Below are 15069 nucleotides of genomic sequence, written 5' to 3'. Positions count from 1 at the left end.
TTCTTTTTTTTTTTTTTTTTTTTTTATTGATACTATTTACGACATGCTAATAATGGTGCAGTCCATACAGACAATGGCTGTCATAGCATTGCTGCCAGATCCTCCCGTTGTTCTAGCAGTAGATCAAACAGCCGCCCAATGGTAGCTTCTTTCTTCACCTGCATAGAATGGTTGTAAAACAACACGAATGAACAATAAAATGTAACTCACACCTTAAAATAATAAAATGTAACTCACAGACTGGAGAAGGCAAATGAGGGTAATCTCTTAAATATGAAAGCAATATTAACATCAGGATGTTTGAACTCTTCTGCACTCTATTATAAAAAAGAAAGCTTTTTATTCCCCATTACAGCCAAACTGTAAGCTTTTACTTGTATGGGAAAAAATAACAAAAACATCATCCGCTGTTGATGTTCCCCCACAGACTCTGCTCTATTTGTATGTTACAAGTTGGCTTCTAATAATTTAATGGGTAGTCTGGGTGACCTCCTAAGCTATATTAGATCATGATTTGAAAATCGAACATCCATGCATCCGCAGCCAATTTTATTAGTATCAATTCTTTGTAATCTAACAAAATGCAAATAAATCTCTATTTTCTCAAACATTCACTGAATTACCAAATATTATAACAGAAATTGACGGAGAGGACTTTTTTAATTGACAGAATTTTCCAACCTTATCAACCAAGGTTGATAAAATAAATAAATGTATGGTCTGCTGCTTTTTGGAATGAAAAAAATCAACCTATATATGACCAGTTTTACGCTGTATAGTCTGGTAAATCTAAAGGCTTTTAGAATTAGATTGTACCATTCTTTAAATTAAATAAATATTTTCCTAATCACTATAAGAGTTGTACTCGCACTAAAATATCTATTTTTCGGTAATGTTGTCTTACCCTCCAACTTGTGAGCACCTGATCCGCTGGATTGTCTTTCTGTTGCCATGAGTTAATGTATAGAGGTTGGATGTCTACCTTCTTTGCTAGCCATCTCCAGTCAAAGCCTTTAGAGGGAACATTATCATAATAAATGTAAATTGAAGCAGCATAAATACCTTATTTGCCTGGTATCAACCTCTGTCATCTTACTAGATGCAACAGCTCCCTCATAAATATTAATTTATGAATTAGGCTGTTTGTGAGGCTTTTGGCTTTAAAAATGCCAATAAAATCTTTACCCATAGGGGCCAATCACCACCCGGCCAATTTGTTGCACAGCTGTGACATTTTGAAGGAAAAAAGGCACATTTTGGCAAACGGTAAATATTGCTGTGAGTTGCCGTGCCATACAGTGCAGGTGCATTTCCTTACTTTGTTAGGTATCATTAAAAATAAATAGCAATGCAAATATGTTGCTGCAATTCATGTTACTGCACTGCAGAGCTTGCATTGAGGATTAATTTTAATTTGTAACATTTACAGTGCTATCAGTCAATCCAAAATGTTAATTAACCTGAGACCTGAAAATTTTCCTGTCTCCCTTGTTTATTTTTACTTGTTAACGAGAGATTATTATTATTAATAATAATAATAATAATAATAATAATAAACAGGATTTATATAGCTCCGTGCTGTACATCAAATAGGGGTTGCAAATGACAGTGACACAGGAGGAGGAGAGGACCCTGCCCCGAAGAGCTTACAATCTATTAGATGGGAGAAGTAGCACACAATAGGAGGGCGATATGAAATAGTGGGAAGTAGTTAGAGTTTTAGAAGACAGAAGAAGACGTGTAGGCAAGTTTGAAGGGATGGGTTTTAACCTTCTGGGCGGTTCATTTCTGTCTGTATTTTATGTCTAAAAGCGGTACATTGTCTTTCATGAAAATTTATTTTACAGTATAATATATTAGTATGAGTATAATAAAGTTTAAAACACAAAATCATGTCAAAATAATAAATTAAAAAAATCAAAATTTATAAATTATCGCTATGTACCGATTTTAGACATAAATCCAGTGTATTGCATTCAATACAGTTATTTTGTATTGAATGCAATACAAAGTAATTAGAAATTCCTGCCACGCTCCTAGCGACTGCTGTACACACCGACGTCACTGTGAACTCATGGGGAACGTCAGCGCACTCTCCGGGGGACAGATCGAAGAAGAGGACACGGCCAGAGGATGGCAGAAGACTGGAGGACGTCGATGGGACCAGGTAAGTGTTTTAACGCAGGGTTACTGCTTTCAGCAGGTTTTTTTTTTACCCCGAGTCACACTCAGGCTTACTGCTGGGGAGGTTAAGAGAGAGTGGCTTGGGGAGTATTTTTCTACCAGGTTAGAAAGGTAGGTGGACAAGAACTGTGGGCAAAGCAAAGGAGCTTGAATTTGATTCTCAGATGAAATGGAAGTCAATAATGTGAACTACAAAGAGATGAAGCAGAAGAAGAGCAGTGGGAAGAATGGATTAGTCTGGCTGCAGCATTCATAAACGATTGTAGAGTTGGGTTAGTGGAATATCGGAGAGGAGGAGGTTACAATAGTCCAAATGACAGATGATAAGAGCATGTACAAGGAGTTTGGTGGTCTCTGGGGACAGGTAGGGGTGGATTTTGTAGATGTTGTGCAGGTGAAAGTGTCAGGACCTGAAAATGTTATAAATATGGGGGGTAAAGGAGAGGGCAATTTGGAAGGTTCCTGAGGGGAGGGATGAATGACGGTATTAACAGTTAGAAATATATCAGGCAGAGATTTGGAATGTGAGGGCGGGGGGATGATCAGTTCTGTTTTATCCAGGTTGAGTTTTAGAAATCTGTCAGCCATGCAAGAAGAGCTGACAGGCAGCATGAAACCTTTTCCAGGACTGAGGAGGACAAGTCAAGAATTAGATAGGGTGAAGGTGATAAGGTTGTGATCAGAAAGGGGTAATGGTGAGTTGTCAAGGTGAGTGAGGTTGCAGAGTTTGGAGAATACCAGGTCTAAATTGTGTCTGGCAATGTGTGTGGGGCCGTTTATGTTCTGTGTGAGTCCAAATGAGGAGGTAATGGAGAGCAGTTTGGCTGAGGAAAGATAGTTGGTGTCATCCACTGCAACAATAAAGTTACCAAGGATGAGGGTGGGCAGGTCAAGGTAAAGAATATGTGGGAGCCAAGAGGCAAAGTTATCCACAAATTGTGATACTGGGTCGGGGGGGGACGGGGTGGTAGACAACAGCGACAAAGAGGGTTAGGAGGCTGAAAAGATGCACAGAATGGACTTCAAAAGAGGAGAAAATCAGAGAGGGTGGGGTAGAAAAAACTCTATGTACAGTTGTGGGAGAGAATGGGACCCACACCACCCTTTACTCTGTTGACAGGTCTGAGGGTATGTGTGAGAATTATAAACAAACAACTCAAAATTTGCATATAAACATTTCTGACATTTAAAAAAAAATTGTGACCAATATAGCCACCCTTCTTTTCAGTAACAGTCACAAGCCTTACATTCATGAAGTCTGTCAGTTTGTTGATCTGTTGATGATCAACTTTTTATGCAGTAGCAACCACAGCCTCCCACTGTTCAGAGAGGTGTAGTATTTTCCTTCCCCATAATTCCCCATTTAACCTCCCTATCGGTTCATTTCTTTCCGGTTTTATATGTCTAAAAGCAGTACATTGGTTTTCATGAAAATTTTTTTTACAGTACAATATAATAGTATGAGTATAATAAAGTTTGAAACACAAAATTATGTAAAAACAATAAATTGAATAAATTAAAAAATCTATATAATAAAAAAAATATATTTTTTTTTTCATTTAAAAAAAAAAAAAATACATATTATACTCATACTATTATATGATACTGTAAAATAAATGTTCTTGAAAACAATGTACTGCTTTTACGCACATAAATCAAATGTATTGCATTCAATACAGTTATTTTGTATTGAATGCAATACAAACGAATTTTGAATTGCCCGCCCCGCCGGCAACGTACACACTCACCAACGTCACCAGGAACTCCCCGGTGACTCATTGGGTGCAAAAGCCGGTCGGAGGAAGAATCGCGGCGATGGATGTTGCGGGACGCCGGCGGATCAGGTAAGCGCTGTATTTACTAACCTTCCCATAGGTTTACCTACCCCCGAGTGTGACTTGGGGTTAACGCTTTCAGTAACTTTTTTTTTACCCCGAGTCACACTCAAGGTTACCGCTAGGAAGGTTAAAAAGGACCGACAAGTTCCCAAAAGGGTTTTGGACAGGTGACGAAGGGGGCCATGTCATTATTCTTTCATTAAGTCCTTTATTGGCTAGTAACACAGTGGAGTACTTCCATGCATGTGATGGAGCATTGTCCTGCATAAAAGGTCTTCTTGAAAGATGCAGACTTTTTCCTGTACCAGTGCTTGAAGAAAGTGTCTTCCAAAACTGGCAGTAGGTTGGGGAGTTGAGTCTATTTTCAACCCTAAAATGTCCAGCTAGCTCATTTTTAATAATACCAGCCAATACCAGTACCCCACCTCAACCTTGCTGGCATCTGAGTCAAAGTAGAGCTCTGTGCCCATTACTGATCTAGCCTTCCTTACCTTGGCCATGTCTCTGAGCACTGAACATCTTGTACTTAAGGCCATTCCACATAGGTTGCAGTTCTGCAGTATGACATTACTGGAGGATAATGGGTTTGTGGTAAGTTCACATTTGATTCTTCTCAAAACTTTGATAAATAATTTGCGTCTTTTTTTCTCAACATGTTTCTTAGTGACCCTGTTTACTATTTGCAACAATACATTTGATGGTTCTATAATCACACCCCAATACCTTAGCAGTTTCAAGAGTGCTGCATCAATCTGAAAGACTTTTTATTATTTTTGACTTTTCAGAGTCAGTTAAATCTCTTTTTCCTGACTGCTAATGTCAGCACATGACTGGGATTTACCCATTGTTTGTTGACATGGAGCTTATCAGGAAAGGAAAATTATGGTAAGTAATACATTTTCCTGTTTCCACCATTCCATGTGAGCACACATTACCAGGACTTAAGTAGATAAATTCAAGGCAGTCCATGCCCTAGTGCTCCTTTTATTTCCTCCTGTGTGCTATCAGCACTGGTGTAGCCACCTACATTTCTGGCTGTCCACAGTCCAGATGATGTCCCTCCTGTATGGTTGCTAAAGGTCACCTTGGAGGGGAGCCCTGCAGCTGATTGCTCTGGGCATGGTATTGTGCTGATAAATTTAAGCAACAAATCTTCACATGCTCTATTTGTAGCTCAGAGGTATGGTATCTCTCTATATGTTTGGATCATAACGTGAATCCTGGAATCTGCCCAATTGGTATGCTGGTAAGACACCTCAAAAAAGTTTTTATATCTTTTATGTATGCCATAGGATTCTTGTATGTGAAGCCACAGACACAATATGTGAACAAATACTTTTTACTCTAAGGATCAGACTTGCCGTAAGAGCACTGTGTGCAGACATACAACAGTATTCAGGTGTGGTATTACATTGTGAGTTTGGACCCCTTGTTTGGTTGCCTACATTCAAGCTATAGTTGTTTAGTTTTACTATGCAATGTGATGGCAGAAACTTGGGCATGAGTACCCTGCAATACTGTGCATTGAAATGGTCATCTTTGTGCTGTGAATTGGATAATTATTACATTCCAGTGCTGTGCAGGGGTAAGCATAGCCAGGCGGTGTGTTCACTTTTATTTCCAGCTTCTGTCCAATAACAAGGGACTAAAAATCATGTGCTAAAAAGAATTAAAGCACAAAATAAAAAAAAAGTGTAGGTTTCTCTAAATGGGAGATACTGGAAGCCAAGTACACTTTTACTTTACATAAGAGTAGACAACCCTTATATGTAAAATTTTTCGACCTTCCGGGGCATCAGTAGGTAGAAGTGTTCCAGGACAACGTGGGACCAGCTTGTGGAAAGGTTATTTACTGGTTTCTGTTGGTCACTCAACACCTTAATTCATTAAATTTCTTATGTCAACTGCAGATAATTAAATCCCCCAGGAAACTAGATCGCTGGTAGGGGACCTATCTTATACTTGATTTTGCTCGTATCTGACGCAATCAGACCAGCGTCAGGATCTCACTAGGCCTGCCGTTGCTGAAGGCAGCCTTTTTTGTGGCTGATTTTGCGGCCAGAAGAGGAGTGCTGCTTAAGAGCCTTCTACCACCCTTGTTACCAAACAAGGCAGGTATGTCGCCCATGCTTGGCCTTAGCACAAAGGTTACACCAACCTTTCAGGACACTGTGCTCTCCACAATCTTCCAGTGTATGTCAATGGACCAGCACAGTTTACATCAGCGGTACTCTGCAAGAATACCTAAATGCCTTACCATCTACTGTGTATGTCATTCAGAACACCTTTTTCCCCCAGAGGGCTGCCAAAGGCCTTGGTGCCTCCTGGATTGTCCAAACCATCTGCAGTTTTTCAGGTGAAATGATTGTCCTCTTCCAGTGCAGAAGCTTTTGAAGTGTCGCTGGACACCTACTGTAAAGCGGCAACCTAGTCTCCTGCTCACACATTGTCATTACTGCATTGAACTGGCAGCCTTACCTGGTGTTAGTTTTGGTCAGAAAAGGTTTCATTGTGAGCATTAAGAGTTTTTGAACTTCCCTACCTGGGTGTGCTAGGTATTTCCCATTGTATGCTGACACAGAGTTGTTAGGGAAAAAAGAAAATGTATTACTTACCATAATTTTCATTTCCTGATAAGCTCCATGTTGGCACATATATACCGACCCCTATTTTTGGAGGAGGGCTAGTTACTGAACACCAAGTTATGGAGCGCCTTTAATGTATATGGTTAGGTCCTTAGAGTGGGAGTGGAAAGAGATTAACCCATCATGTGATGACATAGAGCCAGTTGGGAAGCAGGAAAATATATTGCTTACTGTAATTTTCCTTTCCTGATAGGCCCTATTTCAGCATACGACAGATTAATCCCTGTCATGTGCTGACAAGGAGCTTATCGGCAAAGGAAAATGTTGGTAGGGAATACATTTTCATAATTTTTCCTTTTTTTAGCCCACTTTCCAGAAGAAAAGGATCTGCCTAAAAATTATGCACACCTTGTTATAGCGTGATGATCCTCTTAGGGCACACCCTCCTTCATTACACAAAAACACATCACCTGATATGCTTAAATCCAATAAGCATTCAAGGTATATAATACAACTTGAAGGTAAAATATATGCATAAAAATTATGATATATACTCAGTACTTTCACTTTATACACACACAGTGTATACAAGATGCAGTAGTGACCTACAAAGATTTTTTTATTGAGCTTTACTTAAGCATCAAATTCACTTTAAAGTATTTTTGTGCTCTGCCTTTTCAGCTCCACTACTGCTTCACTGGCTTCAGTACTTTCTATGTTACTAACCCACAAAAAATATGCAGATAAAACTTTCCAGGTCTACATACTTGTTCCAGACCGGTGATGAATAAAATAGTAAAGCCACTGGATAAACCACTGTTGCTATCTCAAAACAAATACATTGATAAGGAATTTTTACTTTTCTTTTTTGGTCTGTATACTTGTTCTAGGTCAGAGTAATATAAAAGTAGAACCAAATAAGTTTCAAGGAAGCTTGCTTTTTCAAAAGCAAGTAACCAATGACAGTTTTTGCATTTCAGTGCATTTGCACTTCCTTTACATTCTTGTATCTCACCTTGTTGATGAGGAGTGCTGAGCGCTGTTGTCAGTTGCACCCACAGAGATGGGGCAATGTCACTTATTAGCATCTCTTCTTGTAAAACTGGACCTGAAAACATATGAGCAATAAATAAAACTGTTATCCAGCCCTGCACTTTTATTGATCTCTTCTGCAGTTCATATCTTGTCATGCAGGTTGTAAACTTAAAAATCAAAAAACACAACTGCACTTGATGTAAATACTTCCATCATTCAATCATTCCAAATCACCTGATCACATGCAGGTACCATTTTTTTATCCTAGAATGCTTGGCCTGCCTTATCTGTAACACAGATCTTATAAACTAGTTGAATTGTGCTACATCTGCAGCTAGCCTACAGTGTATGTTTTCACTTCAGAATCATTTGTTGGTTAGGCAGTATAGGGTTCTGAGGAGTCAAAGCTGTGGTCAAGATGGGGTTGGGATTGGTTGACTGAATCGGCCAACATATCTTCAAGTAAAACCAAGGAAGAAACTAGCTGGGCAATGACGCCTCTAACAACTAAATTATAAGGGAGTTGAGGATTTGTCACTCAAAAAAAAATAATTTTAGTAAAGTCAGGAAATATTTCTCTATATATGGTAATTTTAATAGGTTTAGCATCACTGCCAGGAATGCAGCACACAAGTCAGAGTGTTCATTAGGCCTTCTCATGATTTTTTTTTTTTTCTGATGTATTGCTCTTACCCAGCCAGCGAATGGCTTTATTCTGTAGATGCATGGCTTTCACCACATCTTCTCTACCCAGACTCTTCAGCAGTTTGGTAAGATTTCGCAACTTTTTTAAATTTTCTGGCACTTTATGGAAGACCTCAAGGTAATCTTTGACAGACACCGGCTTGCTATCCTGCAGGGAAATGTGTAATTCAAAAGTACTACTAGCAACATGCAGTAGAAAGTTAAAAAAATGTTTAAAACTGCAGTCCTGTTTGATCAATCATTTGTACACATGATACAATGTATATATTGATAGGGCAGTTGCTAATTTACCTTTAGATCTGATAATTTTATTGAATCAGAAATCACATTAGAAAAAATTCAACCAGTGTGTATTAAGCCCTATTCTAGTTGTTGGTACAACAATATTAATAAGTCCGGCATAGTCAAAATAAATACCAATTATCACTCTATCAAGTTTGGTATCCATTGATCCCAACAATAGTTATTACACTGAAAAAAATTATAATAAGGATTTATAATACTAGGCTGCAGGGGTTAACAACAATTATATTCAAAAGCCAAATAAATAAATTTGGATTCTCATACTTTTTTCACAAGTTTTTAAGTGTTTTTTATATTTTTTCATTCTTTTGAACATATTGATTTTGTAGAAAAAATATTCTAGCAAAGCTTACAGTGGTTATTGAAACAGGAAGTGGAAGGAAAATAGCAGTGAAAAAAATAAAATATAAAGGTTAAACAAATCAATGTGCATTGAATATTTGTTTTTTCCTAATGTAAAAGGCTTACTCTGAATTTCCTGATATTTTTCTACATCAGCGACTCAAAGTACTGAAACCAGAGAGTCGGTATAATAGGTATGTATGTACCAGCAAAAGGAGCGGTTTTATTCCTTTATGGAAAGGTTTACTTTAGAGTCCAATTCAGCCTAATTTTGCTAAATACATTCCATGCGCATCAAAACAAAAGGAGATAAATGTGTTACAGTTCATAAAACTTCTAAAGCAGCTTAAAAGCCTGATCCTTGACAGCACCTGCAGAGTGGTACAGTTACTCCCTGTGTGGAAGCAGTGGTCCCTCTTCATACCCCCCTTGCATAGTTACACCCAGAGCTCCCCAATGGCCAGGAAGCATGAGCTTAGCTGTTATGCCAGACCCATGACTGCAATCAGAAAATAAACTTTTAATTAGATGAGAATTAGGAGAAGAGTTACTTACCTGAAAGAAAAAATTGACTACTGAGTTCAGGTCTGCATTTTGATTGGGTGTAAAATCTGGGAGCTTGCCAATGGCCTCAAGGACCTCCTGGGACCATTGAAAATCTTTAAAAAAAAGAGGCAAAAATGCTTTATGTACTTCCCTTGGTGAAATAAACATAACATAGACCATATAATTGCTAAAGACCATATCTATCTTGTGCGAATTTTAGGCATTGGAGCATGTAACCTTCAACTTGCAGTATTTGCTGAAAACTTCAATATTCCCCATTGTTTGCCTCTCTTTCTCTCCCACAAAGCCTAAACGCAAGTGAGTTACTTCCAAATGGAGTGTTTTACATCAACTTCCATTACAAACAATGTACGGATCAGGAATGAGAGGGTTTTTCTGATGCTGTTTCACATTACCTAATAAATGTGTTTTTGCTGCTGACTATGCTTCACTTAAAAAGTGTAAAACTCTACAAATAGGATGCAGGCAGCAAAAGAAAAAAGGGAAAAAAAGGTTTACATACCCCAAACACTCTTTACACAGTTTTACAAAGGCTAATGTGGGGGCATGCCTTAAGGATTCATCCAGTGTTTATCCAATCACAAAACTGCAAAAACAAGAATGTTTTGTAATGGCCTCACACTAATGATCTGTTTGACTAGAACAGCCGTTCTTGACCTTTTTAACATTGGGAAACCCTTGAAATAACTTTCAGGTCCTAGGGAAGCCCTGCTATAATTACTATATCCGCAGCTCACAGTACACTAGTGTGGTGGTCAGCAGGAAGAAGGTCACCCTTACAGATAGACAAAAAGATCATTGGTGTCACTAAGTGACCTGAGAGGTCCAAATTGCCCAAGGAACCCCTAGCAACCTCTGGAGGAGCCCTGGTTGAGAAATATTAGGCAACGTAAATATTTTTAAACAAATATATACACAGACAATATATTTACATTTCAGAGAAGCAGACTTTACCCCATTGAGAGTAGGAAAACTGGAAATCAGGTGAACAGCTCAGTTCCATAGGCCCCAAGGTATGCAGGCTTCTTGGGTAGTCCATCATGATGCTTTGTGTTACATCATTTTCTGTGGCAATCCCTTGATATTGACCATGGTAATTTTCATCATCCTCCACCGGATCCATCTGCCCCAATCAAAATAGCATCACTGAACAATCTCAGCTTTATATTTAATCTGTATTGTATGAATGAAATCCAGTGTAGTCAGACCTGCCCTTCCTACACCTTTTACCTTGTAATATGCACTCTTGCAGCAGTGAAACGTAAGGTCCATACAATGGTTTTATAATTGTTGGCAGCAATTGTAGTTGTTTCCAACAAATGGGAATTATTCATACAGCTTTACTCTGTTCTGTAGAGAGGGAGGGGAGGGTGAACTGGAGGCACCCCCACGTCATTCACCCTTTTAGTAAGCATGGTGGTCATTGGAGTCAGTTGTTTAGTTATCTAGCTTGGAGTCACAAAACAAAGTTTTGAAAACAGCTTTACTAATGCTATTTTTTAACCTGAGGTGGCCTCAAGCTACTGAGTCTTTAGGCTTAGTCTCTACAGGCTCCAGGCAGTGATGCACCAAATATGTGTCATGCTTTGAAAATCATTAAAATGCAATGTGCATTCTCTATAGATGCGTCGGTCTGATTTGCTTTGTGTCAAATTCAAAGTGGCATGTGGAGTTTAAAGCAAAGCAAATTAATCTGTTGAGACTGCCCATTTGCTTTCAATGGATAGTGCATTTTAAATTGCCATAATTGAACTGCTTTATACATGTGTTTATCCAATGGTAGGCAGTGGTAGACTTAGTTGAAAGTGGTCACCTGTTGGCTGTGGAGGTTCTGGGGCTACTCATGCAGTACGTTTTGAACCTCTCTATGTTCATCCCTGTGTAGAAGCCTTCCAGAAGCAATGGAGACCAAGCCAGAGACTTAGATTTGGCAAAATCTATTCTATTTTGGTCTCCAGTTATACTTCCAGCACCTTAGAAATTTCACCCTGGGCAGCAATTGGCCAAGTTCCAGGGCTGTTAAATGGGAGCATACCATTGTGAATTTATTCCAATTCTGAATTATTGGGGACTTTTTTGTATAAAGAAAAAATAAGGTATTGGAGAGTATCTAGCACAAAATAAGGGTGTGCAAGTTGGGATAGACAGGGTGTGTGTGTGTGTGTGTGTATATATATACCTGAGGGGGCTCATGTCACCGTACAAACACATTTTGTAATAAGAGTAAAAAAAGCTTAGAACTTGTTATAGTATTTTATTACTGTATATGTCCTCATAAAGGAACAGGGCAAAAGGAAAAATCTACTCTGTATGGACACAGACACCCTTTAAAATCTAACAGCAAATTTTAATGTAAGATTAGCTGTCATTGTTAAAGGGGTGGAAGCCTGTCACCTTAGCCTGTAAATAAGAAGCACACCCCTCATGTGAGACTGTATTTCTACAAGGGTTGAATTTCAGATAAGTAAGCACTGTGTTAATAAATACATTACAACTGTCCCCAATTTGAAGACAGTCCCCTGTTTCATACGTATTCATTTTTTGGATGGGCATATACTTTTCTACGAAAAAAAAACCAAAACAAAACAAAAAATAAAAATAAATATATATATATATATATATATATATATATATAAAATAAATTATTACAAAATGTTATTTTGAATCAAACATTTATCAGACTCTCAGACTTTGAAATATTCCATTTTTTTTTATTAAAAAAGCTGCTCTAAGGCTTAGTCTACACAGATGTTTTCCACAGCATTTAACCTGAGGCTTTAAAAGCCCATGTTTGAAATTCCCATGCATTCCAATAGGCTAATCTACACCAGGACGTTTCCTTGAGGCACGTTTTTGAACGGTATAAAGAACGTTCCTTGAAACGTTTTAAAATTAAAACGCAGGGTAAACACGGGAAAACGATTGAAAACGCTCCCATTTGAATTCAATAGAGGCTTTTAAAACTGTTCTTAAGCTTTTTTATGAAAGCTTCTATTGAAAACAATGGGGGCTTTTATAGGCGTTTTAAGCAGGACTTTGGAATCTGGAAGCCCCCTTTAATAGGAAGACTCCCAGATCTCCACCACCTCACCCTGGGGAATGAGTACAGGGGTACATAAACCCTTTACTCATTCCCTTTAATGTTTAAAATTATGTGAAAAAAAATACAGGACAAGGCTTTAATGTTAAAGTATTTTATTGAATGTGTGTGTTTTGTGTAACTTAAACTTTTTTTTACAGATCCCACAATGACAGGATGAGTCATTGAGACTCGGAGCATCTGGCAGGGCTCTGCTATACTGGCAGCTCTGCTCTCCTGATTGCTCCCGCAGCCCTAGCAGAACTGTAGTATGTGTTCTTGAAGCTGTCAGCATAGCAGACCTCTGCTGATTGCTCCGCTCCGTGATTGGCTGAGGAAAGGGAAATCCTGATGATGCTTGGCCCGTCATCAGGATTTCCCTTTCCTCAGCCAATCACGGAGCACTAAGCTACACAAAGCACTCACATTCAATAAAATACTTTACCATTAAAGTCTGTCTTATTTTTTATTTTTTTTTACACATATTTTTACCCCTTTCAGGGAAGAGTACTCATTCACTGAAAGGGTTAAAAGTAAAGCTTTTATAAACGCCAATGTAAAATCGCGGTTCAACGTGGCTTTTTTAAGTTTTTTAGCGTTTTAAAGAAAAGGTTTAAAACACTTGTAAAAGTGCATAAAAACTACTACCGGTATAAACCTGGTAGGAACATTCACATGCGTTTTAAAACCGTCAGTATAGAACCAGCCAATAGGAAACATTGTTGTGAAAAAGCACTTTCAGTTTCACCAAATATTTTTTGCTTGCTGTATTTTTTTATGTTCTGAGAAATAAGGGTATGGCAGGGGTTTGTCATTTACTTATATACATTGAACTAAACAAGGATCCCTCTTCCCTATCTTCAAAGGTTGGGAGGTATGTTAAATCTACAAATGTTTCCTGAAGAAGATTGCAGATAAATCTTTGCTTCTGCCTATGCCACAGAACAATGATTTTTGCAATCGGAATCTACTAGACTAAAACTTGCATCAAACCTGAGAAGGATATGTCAGTAGTCCCTCTTTAGTGCCCACTGTCAGGCGTCCCTTGTGTCCTGTCTAGTTTCTTACCTTAATGATTTAAACTACAATCTTTGATTTTTCAATCTGCCTTCTTCATTCACTACACAACTTCCTGGAGGCCTCTGAAAGTGAAAGAAGACTATAATATGACAAAAGGCAGGAACCTCCCACCAGATATGTCATAACTATAGTTGATGTAATAATAAAGCATGGCCTGGACTGACAAAAAAAAATATTAGCACTTGACAGTCCTGTTTGTCCTGTCTCTAAATTCTAGTATGAAAAACAGCCATAGGCCAACATTACTGGATCTTAGCTGTGCAAAAAAAGCTTTTTGTGCTTTATAAAATCACCTGTTTGCTTTGAAACCCATAACGCAGAAGACAGGTACAACAGATGAAATGCAACCAGTGTCATGGAGATTCTGATACTATAAATCCTCCTCCCTACACCATCACCTATCAAACAGTAAAATGTTTCCACACACGGAGTCTTGTACACTTGGTATATGTGTTGGCTAAATCAACATTGTGATTGCCCTGCTGTAAGTCCATTCCACCTTTTGTGTGTTCTAGTTCATTCTGTTAACACACAATATGAACGCCAGGTGCAGGCTTCTCATGATAACCACAAATGTGCAGAGACCCCTAAATTCAGCAGAGATCCCATCAATGGGATCACTGAGACAGAAAAAAACTGTTAGGAAGTTTATTTATCATTCTTTTTTTTTTAAATCACCAAACAATGAAATATAAGTTTTGGTTACCCTGACACTTGAAAATATAGGAGGACTTTTGTAAGAATTTTGTACAAACCTTGTAAAAAAAAAAAGTACGGAGGGACACAGGACACTGGGTTAGGCTGCCACCTTCAGGAGGACTGAATGCTGGCAAAAAAAAAAAAACAAAAAAAACTTGTAGGCTAGCCCAGGATAACTCTACCTTTTACCCACATTCCTCAATTTCATAGCAAGTATTTTAACAAGTGTGATCATATACACCCATATTTCTTAATGAATTTCATGAAAGGTATTTTATAGTTCAAAAGTGTGCTTTCCTTAGGATTTATGGATTTTGATATTACCCTGTCCCTTAAATTATAATATTTTATGCTGGGTAGTCTACTACCCTCTGGCTACCGGCTAAATTGTAATGAGGGCGCTGACAGTGTGGGCAAGATAGAGTCTAAGGAGCTGCCACTTTTCACCAGAATACCCAACAAGGGTTGATGGAACTTCATTGAAATCCAGTCCAAGGTTGTGGCCCTCTGACACAATGAGGACAGGCAGCCAAAAGCAAAGTAACAGGATGTCAGACGTATTGTACTGAAAGTACAAGGGATCACACAATGTCAATGGAGTTAAACTGTGTCACTAGGGTATGCCAGCAGAGAATTAGCACTAGAGTTTCTC

The 15069-nt window shown here is 38.4% G+C and overlaps 1 protein-coding gene across 2 annotated transcripts; it reads right to left on the bottom strand.

Annotated features, from left to right (window-relative positions):
• LOC140344233 (uncharacterized) lies at positions 1-13822 on the bottom strand. Of its 2 annotated transcripts, XM_072431243.1 has the most exons (7): positions 13707-13822; positions 10514-10682; positions 9548-9651; positions 8336-8495; positions 7623-7715; positions 905-1011; positions 1-158 (listed from the first exon to the last, which is right to left on the bottom strand). In XM_072431243.1, exons 2-7 carry the CDS (start codon positions 10680-10682, stop codon positions 81-83), a joined length of 711 nt encoding a protein of 236 aa, XP_072287344.1. In that variant the 5' UTR covers positions 13707-13822; the 3' UTR covers positions 1-80. The 2 variants fall into 2 exon arrangements, with proteins under 2 accessions (XP_072287344.1, XP_072287345.1); XM_072431244.1 differs by lacking the exon at positions 905-1011.
• Between the last annotated feature and the right edge of the window lie 1247 nt (positions 13823-15069).

The sequence above is a fragment of the Pyxicephalus adspersus genome, chromosome Z, assembly GCF_032062135.1.
Source record: "Pyxicephalus adspersus chromosome Z, UCB_Pads_2.0, whole genome shotgun sequence".
Lineage (NCBI taxonomy): Eukaryota > Metazoa > Chordata > Amphibia > Anura > Pyxicephalidae > Pyxicephalus > Pyxicephalus adspersus.
The sequence above is the reverse complement of the archived record's forward strand: the minus strand, read 5'-3'. Positions and strand labels throughout refer to the sequence as shown.

What these genes read in the sequence shown, in the direction of transcription:
- LOC140344233 (XM_072431243.1), bottom strand. Translation starts at nt 10,682, where the DNA reads ATGGATCCGGTGGAGGATGATGAAAATTACCATGGTCAATATCAAGGG. An exon ending in GTTTTCCTACTCTCAATGGG is followed by an intron (nt 9,652 to 10,513) that starts GTAAAGTCTGCT and finishes TTTTTTTTAAAG; the next exon opens with ATTTTCAATGGTCCCAGGAG. An exon ending in TAAAGCCATTCGCTGGCTGG is followed by an intron (nt 7,716 to 8,335) that starts GTAAGAGCAATA and finishes ATATGTTTTCAG; the next exon opens with GTCCAGTTTTACAAGAAGAG.